This window comes from Juglans regia, chromosome 3 (genome assembly GCF_001411555.2).
Source record: "Juglans regia cultivar Chandler chromosome 3, Walnut 2.0, whole genome shotgun sequence".
Classification (NCBI taxonomy): domain Eukaryota; kingdom Viridiplantae; phylum Streptophyta; class Magnoliopsida; order Fagales; family Juglandaceae; genus Juglans; species Juglans regia.
This window is the reverse complement of record NC_049903.1, coordinates 29,466,597-29,483,089: the sequence shown is the minus strand read 5'-3', so window position 1 is coordinate 29,483,089 and position 16,493 is coordinate 29,466,597. Positions and strand designations below refer to the sequence as shown.

General features: G+C 30.7%; 2 protein-coding genes across 2 annotated transcripts; one reads left to right on the top strand and one right to left on the bottom strand.

The window, feature by feature from the left end:
* Nucleotides 1–1,469: 1,469 nt before the first annotated feature.
* Nucleotides 1,470–3,108, top strand: LOC109002966. Its single transcript, XM_018980901.2, has 3 exons — nucleotides 1,470–1,804; nucleotides 1,893–2,191; nucleotides 2,975–3,108. Exons 1-3 carry the CDS (start codon nucleotides 1,470–1,472, stop codon nucleotides 3,106–3,108), a joined length of 768 nt encoding a protein of 255 aa, XP_018836446.2.
* A 6,860-nt stretch (nucleotides 3,109–9,968) lies between these two features.
* LOC109002968 (F-box protein At2g39490-like) lies at nucleotides 9,969–11,737 on the bottom strand. The gene is made up of 3 exons (XM_018980904.2): nucleotides 10,854–11,737; nucleotides 10,603–10,761; nucleotides 9,969–10,517 (listed from the first exon to the last, which is right to left on the bottom strand). Exons 1-3 carry the CDS (start codon nucleotides 11,703–11,705, stop codon nucleotides 10,116–10,118), a joined length of 1,413 nt encoding a protein of 470 aa, XP_018836449.1. The 5' UTR covers nucleotides 11,706–11,737; the 3' UTR covers nucleotides 9,969–10,115.
* Nucleotides 11,738–16,493: the final 4,756 nt, after the last annotated feature.

Here is a 16,493-nt window from a genome sequence, read left to right as displayed (position 1 = left end):
ATGGATGAATGAGGAAGTTGGCATGAAGGAGAGCACTGTGATAATCTTATCATTAACCATTTCACTTCTCTATTTTTCTCTGCAAGTACTCAAAACGTACCTCATGTGCTTGATAACATTGACAACAAAATCACAGTGGAGATAAATGCAGACCTTATTAAACCATATTTTGTGGATGAAGTCAATAGAACTTTGAAAGAAATGCACCCCTCGAAGGCCCCAGGACTTGATGGAATGCGTATTTTATTCTTTCAACAGTGTTGACCTCAAATTGGTAATTCTATATCTACTATTGTCCTTCATGCTCTAAACCTTGGTGAATTCCCACAAGTTGTTAACCATACTTATATTACCATGGTTCCCAAGAAAAAGAATCCTATTAAAGTCAATGACTTTAGACCTAGTAGCCTTTGTAATATACTATACAAGCTAATATCTAAAGTCATTGCTAATAGAATCAAATATGTTGTAACTGTTGTTATCTCAGAAACTCAATCTACCTTCTTACCCAGTAGATTGATCTCGGATAATGTCTTTGTTGCTTATGAGGTTTTTTATTTTTTAAAAATGAAAAAAATGGGTAAGAACAACAGCGGACCTATGAACAGGCAAAAAAAAAGTTTGAAAAAAAAATATATTAATTTTTTATAATTTAATAGGATTTTATTAATCTTATTTTGTGTTGGCCCTTTCTAAAAAATTATCTTGGCCTCCTCTACTAAGTTATTTTATTTTATTTTATAGATTAATTACTTATAAGTCCAATTTAAAATAATTTAGTTGTCTATATTGAAAGAGAAATAGCTAAGAATTTTTATTTAGATTTGATACTTGATGATTTTGTTTTTTTAAAAGAACGCAAGTTATAATTTTAGACATTTTGTGTTTCTTTTGTTTGATATATTTATATGAGTGTTTTTATATTATTTCAATGACATATTGTTCATGACATATCATATACTTTTTTAATATATAGGTTGTATTAAACATATTTTATTTTTATTTTAGATCTTATTATCAAATTTTTCTATATCACAGAAAAAAATTGTATAGAAATAGAACAAAAAATATTTTATTATAGTTTTAGCTTTGTTTGACTCCCCTAAAACAAATTCTTGGTTCCACCACTGAGTAAGAAGGATTATATGTCTCTAAAACTAGACATGAGTAAAGTATATGATAGAGTGGAATGGTCATTTCTTGAAGCAGTAATGTTCAAGCTTGGTTTCCATGAAAAGTTAATCAAACTTGTTATGAAATGTGTTCAAAGTGCCTCATTTTCAGTTCTTATTAATGGAGTACCTTCTGAATATATAATTCCTTCCTGAGGCTTGAGACAAGGAGATCTCATCTCTCCTTATCTATTTCTGATGTGCACAAAATGTTTAATTGGTTTGCTTAGGAGAGTAGTTGTTTCAAACTCAATCCCTTGTATAAAAGTTTGTCGAGGGACCCCAAGACTTAACCATATGCTATTTGTAGATGATAGCCTCATTTTCTATACTGCTGATGTTGAGATTAATCACAGATTACTTGAGCTCTTGAAAACATATGGGGATGCTTCAGGTCAGCTAATTAACCAAGACAAAACTGTCATGGTGTTTAGTCAGAATACTGAGGTTGCTAACAAGAGAGCTATTATGGAATTGTGGGGTAATTCACAAGTACAACACTATGACAAGTATCTAGGCTTACCACCATTGATTGGTAAATCAAAGATGACTGCATTTGTTGAGATTAAGCACAAAGTATGGATGAAATTACAAGGTTGGAAAGGCAATATATTTTCTCGAGGGGGAAGGAGGTGTTGCTAAAAGCAGTGACTTTATCTATTTCATCTTATGCCATGAGTTGTTTCAAACTCCCTCATAAGTTATGTATTGACCTTGAAGGAATGATGACAAGTTACTGATTGGGACAAAAGGAGGAGGAAATGTCCATTGGGTTAGCTGGCATAGCATGTGCAAACCTAAAGTTGTTGGAGGTTTAGGGTTCAAAGACTTGGAAACCTTCAATATGGATATGCTAGCTAAACAAAGTTGGCGGCTACTGCAGTATAAGGATGGCTTGTTCTACAAGGTTTACATTGCCAGGTACTTCTCTAATTCTACTCTATTTGAGGCTCCTCTTGATAGTTCACCCTCTTTTGCTTGGAGAATGATATGGGAGGCTAAGAATCTGTTAATCAAAGGTTCCCAATAGAGTGTGGCTAATGGTAGAAGTGTCCATATCCTGAAGGACCCTTGGATTCCTGGCTTTTGAGAACTAAGTAAGGAAGCATTTGTTAATTGCAACCAGTATAGTAATGCTCTAGCTGAATTGGATGATCAAGTTTTTTCTTTAATTGACTGCAATACACATTGGTGGAATATGTCTAAGATCATGACTCTCTTCAATCCAAAAATTGTTAAGGCATTGTTGAGGATTCATCCCAGTTTTTCCAATGAACCATACAAGTGGATTTGGGAGCATGAAAGGAGCGGTGTTTTCAATGTTCGAAGTGCATACATGTTTTTCAAGGGGTTAGTTGCCACAAATACAGGGGAGACATCATCTAAGGCCTTTAATAAAACGTTTTGGAAGGCTTTGTGGAAACTGAAAATTTTCCACAAAGTCAGAATTTTTGCATGGAGAGCATGCAAATAGATTCTTCCCACAAAGTCTAACATTCTCAGAAAAAGGGTAATGGTGGATGGCTCTTGTTGTTTCTATGATCAAACAATGATTTAGCCCATGCTCTATTTTTTTGTCTAGCTATACATCAAATTTGGGTGAACAAATTGGTTGCTTTATATAAAGTGGAATCCTTCAGATCTTTTGTGCTTACTGCTATGGAGATTTAGATTTTATCCTCATGGGCCCATGGCATGGGGGTTTTGGTATAAAAGGAATACAATGATTCATGAAAGTATTAATCTGTCTCCTCAACAAGTTTTAAGCTATGCTCTTTTCTTGAAGGGTATTATGCCTACAGGTTTTCAACAACAAGCTACTGTCAAGAATATGAACTATAGGTGGAGTCCACCTCCACCAAGCTGGTTTAAGCTAAATGTAGATGGGGCACTCTTATTTGATTGCAATAAAACTGGAATTGGAGCTATACTTTGAAATGCTTGTTGTGATTGGGCACTCTTCTTAGAACCAGAAAATGTGGAAGTTATGGCAGTTTTGGAGGTCTGCAATTCTGTCTTCAGACTTGTATTTATAATCTACTTATTGAAAGTGATTGATTTCATTTAATGGAGGAGATAAATAGTATTGCTGATAGGAGTGTAACCAGTCCGGTTTTGGACAAGATTTGGGACCGAACTGGTATGCACCGGTTTTACATTTTCAAGAACCGAATCCACACTGGTTATCCCCTAAACCGGTACTTTCGGTTTTACCAATTTCGATCTGGTTCAGTCCGATTTTAATATACTATATACTATAATATATATAATAGTATATTATAGTATATAATACTATAGTGATAATATATTGTGGTATATTATAATATATGGTGATATAGTATTAGTATAACTATTAATACGCACTATATAGTATTAGTATAACTATTAATACAATAGACTATAATGATATAAGATTTTAAAATTTAATATTATATTAATTAGTAATTTATCATATAATACAAAACTATTTTATATATAAAAATTATAATATATATATGAACTGGTCCGATCCGGTTTTAGAAAAAGAAAAATAAAAACCAGACAGGTTTTAAGAAAAATAAAACCGGTATCAAACCGAAACAAACTCGAGACCAGACCAAACCCGGTTTAGTCCGGTTCAGTCCGATTTATTGGTTCGCTGGTTTTTTTAACGCCTTTAGTTGCCGCAATAATCTTCATTATTCATCATTTCATTATCCTTTCATGATCTTATAATGTTAATATTAAAATAGAGATAATTTCTAATGTTTTATTTGTAAGCTAATATTTGATACTACGTTAGAAGATATTAAGAGGATAATAATAAAAATAAATAAATAGATTTTTCATACATAAATAAGAAAAGTGGTAGAGCTACAATCTATTTACAAGTAATTTACAACTTTTTAGTAAGATTATATATTTTTATTAAATTTAAGGAAAAGTGAAAAGAAATTTAAAAAAAATGTTATTATATTGAGTAGCTATATATATACAAATTGTAAATGGGATGTTGCTTTATAATTTGTTTGTAAATATTGTGAGGGACTGAAAATGATGGATTCCATAGTGATGCAAATAGTAGTAACCAAGTGGGTATATTCTTCCACTATTTGTCATTGTGGGTATTCTAAATCATTTTTCTACACATCAAGTGCCGCTGCTATTGAGCATCTAAATGATTGAAATGCTTATATATCTTTAATTAGTCATTCATGTGCTTTATGACTGTAGATGTGCTTACTATATGGATATTATATATAAAAGTAATGTTATATACCATATTTTCATCTCATTTTCTTTTGACTACATAAGATGAGGCACCAAATCATTATTGGTGTTACATCTTACTATTGGTGCCTCATCTTATGTAGTGAGATGAAAATAGAATAATAGTATAATGTAAAGAATTTTTCTATATATAATAATTGAGCTGGAGGAGCACTTTGTAACCATAGCCTTTTCGAGAGGAAAAAATGCTAGCCCCATCATCATTTGGTGTTTGTAATTCTCCCATAGCCTAATCTTTTTAGTACCATCAGCTATGTGTGCTTTGTTACCACATGCACTTCCAAAGAGTGCACTTCTCCGCACGAGGAAATATGACATGATATTTTTTAAAGGAATTGTGTTGAGAGGACCAAAACCATAATGATTTTTGTTTTATTGAACATATTAAGTTATGTACAATATCATTTTAGTAGCCTTGTAAGTAGCAAGAGCCTCCTAAAAAAGATGTACCTCTATTTTGTATGAATGAAATTGGTTATATAACAAAATCTTAACGGTTAAACTTGAATAGAAGAGGGAAAGAGAAATTTGTTATGGTAGTTTAGGGTTGTACATAAGAAGTTGCTTGTCATACATATATAAGCAACTACAACCATAACAACATCTAACAAATAAGAAATAGTTGTAATTTAAAAATTACATTTTTGTCAATTTCAAATGAGAAAACAATCTTAGGGTGATGAAAATGTTGATTCTCATATCTTGGGAAGAGAATACACATTACCGTCAAAAGTTGGGAAGGAGTTTAAACTTCTACATATTTCTACCATGTTCGGTCTCTCCATTTTTGAGAAATTTTAGGAAATTTGTAGAAAACGTTTGAGATATACTGTTTATTTAGTTGTTAAAAGGAGAGAGAAAATATTTAAATAATTTTTTGAAGAGAATTATAGGGACACAACTATTCCACAACTATTATTTTTTGAATTCAAACCTATCAAAGTCAAACAAAATTCAAATACATTATAAAAGATACTAGGAAAAATCTAGAGCCACCGACGTTGGGTACCGAGGATAGTCATGGTTGACGTGGTTGAATTTTAAAATAAAAAATAAAAAAAGAGACAAAATTAGTCGAACGATGAAAATGACCCTGATAAAAAAAAAATGCTACTTATCATCCTCATATCTCATATCACACATCAATATGTGATTTGTCATTTTTTTTCATTTTATTTAAACTAACATATTTACATATTAATATGTGTATCTAAATAAAAAGGTAAAAATGGCAAATCACATGTTGGTATGTGGTGTAGGGGATGATAAGTGGAATTTTTTCGACGAAAAATAGAAATGCTACTTATCATTACTACACCACATATCAACATGTAATTTATCATTTTTGTTCATCTATTTAAACTAATATATTTACACATCAATATGTGTATCTAAATAAAAAGGGTAAAAATTACAAATCACATATTTGTGTGTGGTATGGGAGAATGTAGTCGTATTTCATTTTAGAATTTTTTTATTTATAATTAACAGTCACCACATGGCATGCCATGTTAGTTGGGAAGATTCATCGATAGGAATCCTTAGTGACTATAGAACTGCCCAATATACTAATATTTTATTAGAAAGTTGTGAATAAGTTATATAATAGTTGTGTCTATGTCTTTTTTTTTTAAATATGTTTTGTATTGGAATTTTTTAAAGTAAATTGCAGAGTTGAAAAAAATATTTGATAGGTTTTTTTAAGAGTAAATTTTTGTTTTGATTTTTGTGTTAAGATAATGATTTAATGAAAATTAAAATAGTATTGGTTCTCTTAGATTTGAAGATGTATGGTTTATTTAACTTCACATTATGGGTAGTGATCCTAGACTTGGAGTCACCTTCTCTTAGTACAAACTCACATATATATGTAACATTGTAAACTAGAATTAGGGGAATTGGCATAGAAAATTTCTATTCATTAATATATATACCTTGCTACTCAAATTCAGACAAACGAGTTCTTGTAACCATCAAGAGAATAAGAGTTAACAAAATAAGAGTTAACAACAAAGTCATAGTGTGTATCTTTTTCTATAATTAGTCAAGTCATGCCAACCGATCGATCTAGCAAGATTCTTGTAATGTATATGCTGCTATGGAACTTTAGGCATGATTCATAAGTTGACTACTCGAATAGCCCACTCACTTCGTCACATTTCTACATACAACATATTATTTCATTCAAGATCCACATTAAGAATAACAATCTTAAATTTTTCATATCTAGCAAATCTAGCTGGCTAATGAAAATCTCACAAACCTCACTACATTTCTTACTTTTACAACCCACTCATGAACATGATCTTTCAAACTATCGATCATAATAAAATTAAGAACATGTGCACAACATCACATATGTAAAAACTCAAGTACTGTGATATTACTAGAAGATGCATTATCCACTGTAATTGTTACCACTTGCTTTGAACTCCACTGCTTTATTTGAACTCCTTTGCTTGCATTGCAGACATCAAGTCGACGGAGCAGTCATCCATACGTGCAAGCAAGAGAAAGAACAACCTGAAAAGTCTGTTTTTTATTAACATGACTAAAGGTCACATCAAAGTCAATGCCTTGTTGTTAGGGGTGTAACCAGTCTAGTTTGATCCAGTTTTGTTTATCTTTTAGAATCGAATCGGTATACACCAGTTTTAAAAATTTAAAAATCAATACCGGACCAATTTACTACCGAAACCAGAACTTCCGACTTTTTCGATTTCAGTTCAGTCCGGTCCGATTTTTTCGATTTTACTGATTATCTATGTTAGTAATAACATGATGTTTACATATACTAAACTATTAGTCTATTTATATTATAATATAAGTACATTATTTTATAATAATTAACACATACTATTATAATATTGAATTTAACTATTGTCTATATAAGTTCTAGACTTTTTGTATTAATATATATAATCAAATATTGTGTAAAAGTGTATTTACAAAAGGAATATATATATATATATATTATAATTTATTATGCCAAAAATATTGTATTTATTCTTGACATAATATATATATAAAGTAAGTTTATATTAATAACTTAATATTAATGTTTATGTTTAAGACTAAAATATGTATGTTACATCAAATGTTACATAAAAAATTATAAGATTAATTTTATGTTATATCACATATTATATTAATTTTATATTATAAGATTAAAAGACTTGAATAATAAGATTAGACTTTCATGTTCTATTAATTATCAACTTAACATATAATATATATAATATAATATCAAAAGAATATATAATATCAAAAATTATAAATATATATCGGTCTGGTTTGGTTTAAACCGATTTTCAAAATATAAAAACCGGTACCACACCAGTTTAGGACTGGTTTCAATTATTAAGAACTGATATCACATTGGACCGCTTACAAACTAGATCGAATCTACCGGTTCAGTTCAACCAGTTTTTCGATTTTTTTTTTACACCCCTACTTGCAATTCATGGAATCCATTGGCAACAAAACGAGTCTTATAGCACTTAATGGAGTCATCTGCCTTGCGTTTGGTCTTATAGGCCCATTTGCAGCCAATGATATTAAAGCTAGGTCATGGAGGAACAAGAGTCCATATGTTGTTGCGTAACAAAGCATTAAATTCTTCTTGCATAGCAAGATGCCAATGAGACTCTTGCTTGGCCTGAGAATCCCAATGGTCACCTTTGTGATTGACAATTAAATAAAACTTAAGGATTTTTTTGGGCAACTTCCCATCACTATCTCTAAAATGAGCAATAAGACACAAATTTTGGACCTATATCCATATATATCAGTACTGGTGAAGCAAACTCTTTGACCCTTCAATAATAACTATAACAAATCATTCTCAAACTCATATATTTTAAGAACATCATTCACTACTTAGTGGCAAGAGGAATGTTAACCTATGATCCAAATAGGATTGGAACCCTTCACCCTCCACATATCTAAATTGTACCTTGTCCATTATGATCATACGAGTTAAAACCTTCTACACCTATCCTTGTCAAACTTCACTGTATTACCCACACTACTCTCATTTATCGCATTTCTAAGTCCAATCTCCAAATTGATTTCATTTTTTTTTTCAAGTACGGTATGTCTTATAGGAATCCTCTTGTATTGTTCTTCTATATGATTTTTCATATGGGAAGTGTCATGTCATGTATAATGACAACCATAAACAATACCATAATAGTTACATTTTGCTTGTAGGTTATTGGGGCCACCATTATCTAATTTTGTAAAATGGTCCCATACGATGTAGACAACTATTTTTCTTTGGTGGACCCATAGGTATTTGGGTAAGGATAGGTGTAAGGGATGTAACACTAATGCTAATATTTGTACTTGGAAAAGTATTATAATCATCGACACTAGCACAATCTTCGATACCTTGCATGTGTTCAATAGTTTGATAAGTTGATGTGATTCAAAGTCATTGATGCAAACTCAAACTAATGTGGGAAATCAAGGTCCAGATTTTAAGTTAATTGCGCTGAACTACCTTAAAAAGGCAAATTTGTGAAAGAGAAACCTAATTTTCCTTGGTTGGGGCAATATCAATTGTTTTTTTTTTTCTCAAACTTCTATTCATTTTTGCCTTCTTAGGAAATATCTTGTTTCAAGTTTTGGACGTGATTCTAATTTCAATTTTGTCCAAATCTTTCGTAGATTCTTGTTTACTTACAGATTTAATTTTCATGCAATAATTTGAAATTTTCCTTTTTGGGAAAATTCTCAAAATTTCCAATTTTGAAACTATTTAAGCTCGGCTTATGGGTTTCATGAAATAATTTCAAATTTTATTATTAATTAATATATTTTAGAGTTTTCTCTATGTTTTGCAGATTTTCTCAATCTCAACCCCAAATTTCTATTGATTAACTAGTTGTCAAAATAATCTGATTTTTTTTCGGCATCAATCACAAAATCACACAAATATTTTAGGTTTTTAAAGAGTACCCTAATGTAGTTTAGAGTTTCGGATTGAAATCCTAATCGAGTATAGGGTTTCAAATTTCAATATTTTTCTTTAGATTAGGGTTTAATCTAGGGACGAAATCCAGAATAGGAACACAACACAACGATTATTTCTTGAATTCAAACCCATTAAAGTCGAGCAAAATTAAAATATATTATAAATATAATAATATTTTATTAGAAAGTTGTGAATAAGTAATGTAATAGTTGTGTTTATGTCATTTTTGTTTTTGTTTTTTTTAAATATGTTTTGTATTGGGGTAATTTCTGTAAATGGTAGAGTTAAAAACTTGTTTGAATAGAATTGTTTAAGAGTATTTTTGTTTTAATTTTTGTGTTGAGATAACGATTGGATGAAAAGTTGAAATATGATTTCTTTTCTTAGGTTTAAAGATGTTTTGTTTAATTTTAAAGTTTTTTTTTAAGATTTTTGTGAAATTCTTGAAAAAAATGGCCTAACCAAACAAGATATTTACAAAATCCACTCCACTTAAATACATCAAGACAGAGTAACCTTCTAGAATTCAAAAAATATTGAAGGCCGGCCATAAATTATTGCATTAGTCAACTAAACTTATCCTCTATCTAACAAGACAAATTTATGCAATTTGGCATAATAAAAGAAGCATCAATGTACATGAATAGACTAGTTGAACTTCTGTTTTTCTAACAAGAAATAAATGAATATATTAATTAAAACACTGTGCTATGAGCTGGGCATAGGTCCCTGCAATAGTCTTGGTCTACATATCCGAAGAACCATTCATCTTGATCTGCAGATGAAACTGAAAACCACTTGCTAATCCAAGTTTGCAGGAGCCAACGGCCTCTAGGTATCTTTGCCACCCGCCATGAATCATTTTCTGGGGATTTTACTATCATCGACGTGAGTTCAGATTCAGATGCCTTCTCAAGTAAAAGATCCATTAACAATAACTCTTCCTCTTGTTTGGTAAAGCCTACCATGAAAACTGTTTTGAGACGTTCGAGTGGTAAAGCATTACATTTCACGGCTGCATAATCCATCCAGAGATGAGGCTCGTGCCAGTAATGGTGAAAAGGCGGGCAAGGAACATAATCTAGCTGCGTGTTAATCTGTGAGAAAAGTTCATAAAAAAAAGAATGTCAACGATAGAATTAATACAATGAGGTTTGAGTTTGTTGAAATTGAAATGCTTACATCTATGAATAGCCTCTCCAATGAAGGGGTGAAGTTCAGGAAACAAGCTAGTGAATCACGGTTTGTTCTGTCCATCTGGGACCCTATCCACCATAATTCTTTTAGCTTGTTGAATTGGAATCCGAGCTTTCCAAAAATAACTCCTGCTGAGCACATCCACTGCGGGAAAAGAACAGATTTCATTCCAGAATATTGCTCACATGCAGATAGTTGATCAGAAGATTAGCAAAGAATTAAGAAAAGTTGAAAACCTCCAGAAGCCAGCCGCTGAGAGTTAGGATTTCCACATCCTTTAGAGCTTTTAAAAGAGTAATAAGTTCCTCGCAGTCAAACTCAATGTAGCCAGGACCATCTCTGAAATCAAGCAAAGCATCAGTAAAACCCGAAGCTTTCTTTATCTGAATGCGTGGAAGGACTCCACGATACCGAAATGATTTAAGCTTAGGCGCAGAAAGATTGATGTTAACCACTTCCGGACAATCCAACATTTCAAAGCTCTGGAAATGGCTACCGCCTTTAAGATCTAGATGTTTCAGGCCACTGCATTTAACAAGCTTTAAGACCTCAAGAAGCTGACAGATAGAGAACAAAGCTGCAACCATGTTCTTGTCTAGATGGGTTATTGATCTGAGATGGAGAACCTTGAGAGAAGCAAATCTAGAGGCGTCTGTAAAGGAGTTTGCAAGATTTGGAGAACTGCCCAGGTCCAGTATCAAATGGTAGTGATCCTTTGTAGGTCGATTTTCCTCAGAAAAGCTTAGATAAAGTTCTTTCTCGTCCACCTTGGTAGCCATGAGAAACCATTCATTCTTCATCTGCAGCTTCACTTTTTCACTCTTGGGAAGTCCAAAATAGAGCTTTCGTGGACAATTGCAAGAGATTAAAAAGGTGGCAATCACTCTTGTTACCTCTTTACTAACCTCAGGGTTCACTATTTGATCCAAACCAACGTCCAAGTTGACATGGATTGGCATCCAAAGGCTTCTCCATGCAGTTGAAAGAATGCTAGTTTTAACTGCATGCTTCAATGGCAGGAACGAAAAAATGGCATGGATGACATCATGGGGTAAAGGGCTAATAAAATCGGGATTAATCTCCACCATAGTTGCTTCTCTTCTCCAATCCTTCAGGCCTAAAGAAACTTACTTATAGGAGACTTTGAAGCATCGCAATTGATTGCATTCTGAATATATAATTAACAAAATAAATGGTGGACCCTCTTCAATTCTTTTTGAAATTTGTGTTTCAAGCTTTACCACCTAAAGTGCGCGCACTTTATATATTCGGCTAAAGAAATTGATTGAAATATGTTTCATATTTTTATTGAATATAGTCGATTATTGTATAAGCGTCGTGCACTTATTTTAAAAAAGAGTAAAATTTATTATTAAAAAATTAATTTTTTTTATATAAATTTCATATTTATTCACTTTTTTTAAAGTGATTGAACGACACTTACACTCTCACGACTGCAATTATCATTTCTCTTTATCAAATTAAAGGCATATAAAAGTACAATGATTTGCCATATATTCATTAATAATGCTGGAAAATTATGAAGTTCATATACCTAATATGGCATTAGAAACGACTCAAATTAAGTTGATGCAAAAGGTCATAAGTGACTAGAGTACAATACTCAACTCTAGAGTAGTACTGTCCATTTTCCAATATTAATGGATCTAATTTCTTCGTATTTTCAAGGTATGGCCGGTTCCCGTCTACATCTTCATCACCATCATACTCGTTAGAAATTTATGATCCTATATATGCATGTACGCGCGTTCGTAGACATATAGGCCAGGCGTGTGTAGATATGCAAAGAAAAATCAAGTTGAGATCGACTCATGAACAACTTCCAAGAGTTTTCAATAATCAGTACTGCAAACTTGGAACGGAAGAAAACACGTTATTAGAAAGTTCTTCACCCCACGCTTTTGATTAACACAACAAGTTTCAAACTTCTAGTTGCCCCCCCCAAAACTGATATAGAGGAAAACTGTAACCAGTTCTATCATTTCTTAAGAACTTTTTTTCTTTTAAAAAAGAAAAGAAGTTCATAAACTTGAGGCATACCTAAAGTATATCTTTAATTTTTCGTCACGTTCACATATATGTATTAAAAAAAAAGTAGTACTGTGCTGACAAGTCTCGTTGAATTTGTCAGAATAGGGGACTTAGTAAAAGATCATGACGAGTCATATATGATAAAAGATGATCATGATCATGCATATAGTTGACCTTGACATGATCTTTTAGAGTTTGGTTGACATTGACATGTTGCAAAGATTCAAATATAAACCAAGAAGTCATTCATATATTACCAAACTCTACGAGTTTGCCGTAGTTCTGATTAGATGAGTTGATATTAAAATTAAAAATTAAATAAAATATTGTTAGAATATATTTTTTTAATATTATTTTTATTTTAAAATTAAAAAAAAATAAATTATTTATTTTATTTCATATTAAAATTTGAAAAAATATTAATAATTAAATAAAATAAATTGAGAAAAATCGTGAAAATAATTAACGACACAGAAAATGTGTATGCACACGGAGATTCCAACAACTGGTGGTGGTTGAATTTGTGGATTTCGCGAAGCAAGTACCACTGAAAGTGACCAATCTGCCTAAACGAAAAAAAGGGGATCCTCGGATTCACATTGGTATGAATAATCGGCTCATTATTCTATTAATCACTAAATAAAAATAGAAAAGATCGCCTGCTACTTGAGATTCAACTGTTTTGAATTTGATGATTTTTTTTTTTTTAAATACCACATTAATTAATGATCATCACCTAACCACATTAATTTGATGACTTTGTATGAATTTTCTTCATTTTTTCCTTTATAAAAGAAAAAATGAAGAAAAGTCATACATTTAAAAGTATATGAATATATGTATAATTAATTTTATGAAATATCTGATGCATGCACTGATAATGTAATTAAATATTATACAAGGCAATTAAACTATTAACTAACGACACATAATTAAATATACAAAATACAGCTAATATATAATATATGTATAACACATACACATATTTATGCTTAATTTGTGATCTTTAAAACAAGTTTAAATGAGCTGAATTTAACTTAATGAATTTTGTTTGCAAATCTAAATCGAGTCGAGTCAATTTATACGAGTTTAACTTATTTAATATTCGAATTGATATTACTATTTATAGATAGTTTAATTATTATATGAATCGAGCAAAAATTGAATATATATATATATATAGATTTTTTTCCTTTCTATTTGGAGAAGGAAATTAAGCAACTTGTTCTTGAATACTTTCAGTTCATTTTTATAACGGCTCACAACCACCGCGGGTGAGACATGAGCGCCACAGAGTTAGAGATAATAAAATGAAATGCCGGGCATCAGTCGGAAGCCGCAGCACACCTTTTAAAAATTTTTATTTTTATTTTTTTTATTATTATTTTTTTTTTCAACTCAACACGATGTATTGAAGATGTAAGCTGATATTTTTCATTTCTCTAAAATCATTATCGGCCGCAATCCCGGCCCCAGATTACATTAAAGCCCAAAAGTTGTGGGGCCATCCGTTCAACCCAAATAGAAAGTGCCGACCAACGAGTTCCAAGGTCAGATCATTAACATTTGATTAGTCATCCTAATATTCAAAATTTAACTAATATGATTTTTTTTTTTTTTTTACTCCATCACTCAAAACTTATAATTTACGTTAGATTAGTCATCTTACTCTTTATAAGAATAAAATATTATTATTTGTTATTATTAATATTTCTTTAATTAAATTATATAAATGAACATTATTTATATTATAATTTGTTATAAGATAAGATTATTACATTATTTTTTATTTTATAAATAATTAATAAAAATTTTATTCATATTTTCTCATATTATTATAATTTTTGCTTGATTATAGATACAAAAAATAATTTCTTTATTATATTTTTAAAAACATTATGATTAATATTATTTTATAAAAATACAATTAATAAAAAAAAATACATCGTAATTCTAAGAATGAAGTTACACTAGAGGAAAGGAAAATAGAAACACAAAAAATAATAAAATATTAGAATGAAGATGCTACAGTTTTCTTCATATATGACTCTAGAGATGAAGTTACTGTAACTCATCTTCAGAATGAATTGTGTTTAACTAATTTAATATAGCAGAAATTTAGTAGACATTCTTCACAATATGACTTTCATTAACATTTGACTAGGTTAATACCAGTACTTTTAGAAGCTCTTCCTGGCACCACCACCTTAAAAAATCGTAGTACTAGGTGCCTCATCGAATTAGGCCTCGTGTCTAAAGGCTACATATGCAATGTCTATTTTACTTTGTTTAGGGTTATTTTAGTCTTTTTCAAATTAGAACGTGGTCAGGCTTGTAAGTAGAGTAAGGCCTTATTTAATTTTACAATTATTTTCATCTCATCTAATCATTATAATTTTTTTAAATTTTCATATAAAATAAAATAAATAATTTAATATTTTTAAATTATAAAATAAAAATAATATTAAAAAATATTTTAATAATATTTTATTTAATTTTTAATTTTTATTTTAATTCATTTCATCTCGTCTATAAAAATAAACGAGGCCTATAGATTGAGTTAGCAGTTCGTTAGCAGTTCGTCTACATATTACGTGGGCCATGTTGGGCCATGTCATGTCGTGCAATAGTTAGTTATTTCACAGTTGTTATTGAGTTTGTATTTAAAGCCTTTGAAGCATCAGTAATAGATAGATTTCAATTCCCAAAATTTGTTGCGTGTTAGAGGAATTTGGCTCCTTGAATTGCCAATTCCAGTTTACACAATTTTATCCACTAGTTACATCACCCCTAACAATTAGAGATTTTACAATCTCATAATTTATTTGTAAAGGCTTCCAAATGTATTTTTGGCAAGAAGGAAATTCAATATTTGAGATATTTGATCTCTCAAAAAAGAGTTAGGGCCAACCCATAGAAACTTACAGCTATGCAGAATTGGCCAGTTCCAAGAATCTTATAGGACAAGAATTTTTGGGTCCTGCAGGCTATTACAAGAAATTTGTACAAGGTTATGGGATAATAGCAACACTACTCAAGAGATTGCTAAAAGAGAATTCATTTCCCTTGACAAAGAAGGCTCAGGCAGGTACGTTTGGGTAGTAAAAGTGAAAGTGTTTGTGAATAGTAATAAAAAAATAATAATAAAATATTAAATAGTAGTAAAAAGTAATGAATAATAATAAAAAGTAGGTGAAAAGTAATAATAAAATAAAGAATAGTAGTGAAGTATTCTGAGAGTGCCTCAATACCCAAACCTATTTAAGTAGGCTATGTTTAATCTGCTATTGCTAAGGTTACCAAATTTTTATAGGGCTTTCGTGGTGTAGTGTGATGCTTCGAGGGAAGACCTAAGAGCAGTTTTGATGCAGGAAGGGTAACTCATTTTCTATTTCAGTTAGGTTTTGAAAGGAAAAAACCTAAGGTCTTGTTTGGTTACACAGATAAAATTAGATGAGATGAGAAATTTGTGAATAGTAGTAAGATAATTTGTGAATGATTTGAGTTAAGATTTTTATGGGTTTTGGAAAAAGAGAGATACAAAGATGAATAAAAAATTATAAAGTTAAAAAAAGAGTTAGAATATCATTTTTGTTTTGGAATTTGAAAAACTTAAATTGTTTTTGTGTTTTGTTTAAAAATTTGTGGAAGTTATAATGATTAAGTAATGATTAGATGAAAAATTTGACAATTTGAAAATTGTTTGTGTTCGAATTTTGAAAATTGTTTATGTTTGAATTGTGTTGGGATGTTGAGATAAGATGAGATGTGATGAGATGTAACACCCCATTCCCGTAGGTTAGGGGTGTCATGTATTTTTCATA

Coding starts and splice junctions, on each gene's coding strand:
- LOC109002968 (XM_018980904.2), bottom strand. CDS start 11,705: ATGGTGGAGATTAATCCCGATTTTATTAGCCCTTTACCCCATGATGTC. Junction 10,762..10,853: donor TCAGCGGCTGGCTTCTGGAG/GTTTTCAACTTT, acceptor CTTTTCCCGCAG/TGGATGTGCTCAGCAGGAGT. Junction 10,518..10,602: donor TGGAGAGGCTATTCATAGAT/GTAAGCATTTCA, acceptor CTTTTCTCACAG/ATTAACACGCAGCTAGATTA.
- LOC109002966 (XM_018980901.2), top strand. CDS start 1,470: ATGCTATTTGTAGATGATAGCCTCATTTTCTATACTGCTGATGTTGAG. Junction 1,805..1,892: donor TTTTCTCGAGGGGGAAGGAG/GTGTTGCTAAAA, acceptor TTGACCTTGAAG/GAATGATGACAAGTTACTGA. Junction 2,192..2,974: donor TAAGAATCTGTTAATCAAAG/GTTCCCAATAGA, acceptor TTATGCCTACAG/GTTTTCAACAACAAGCTACT.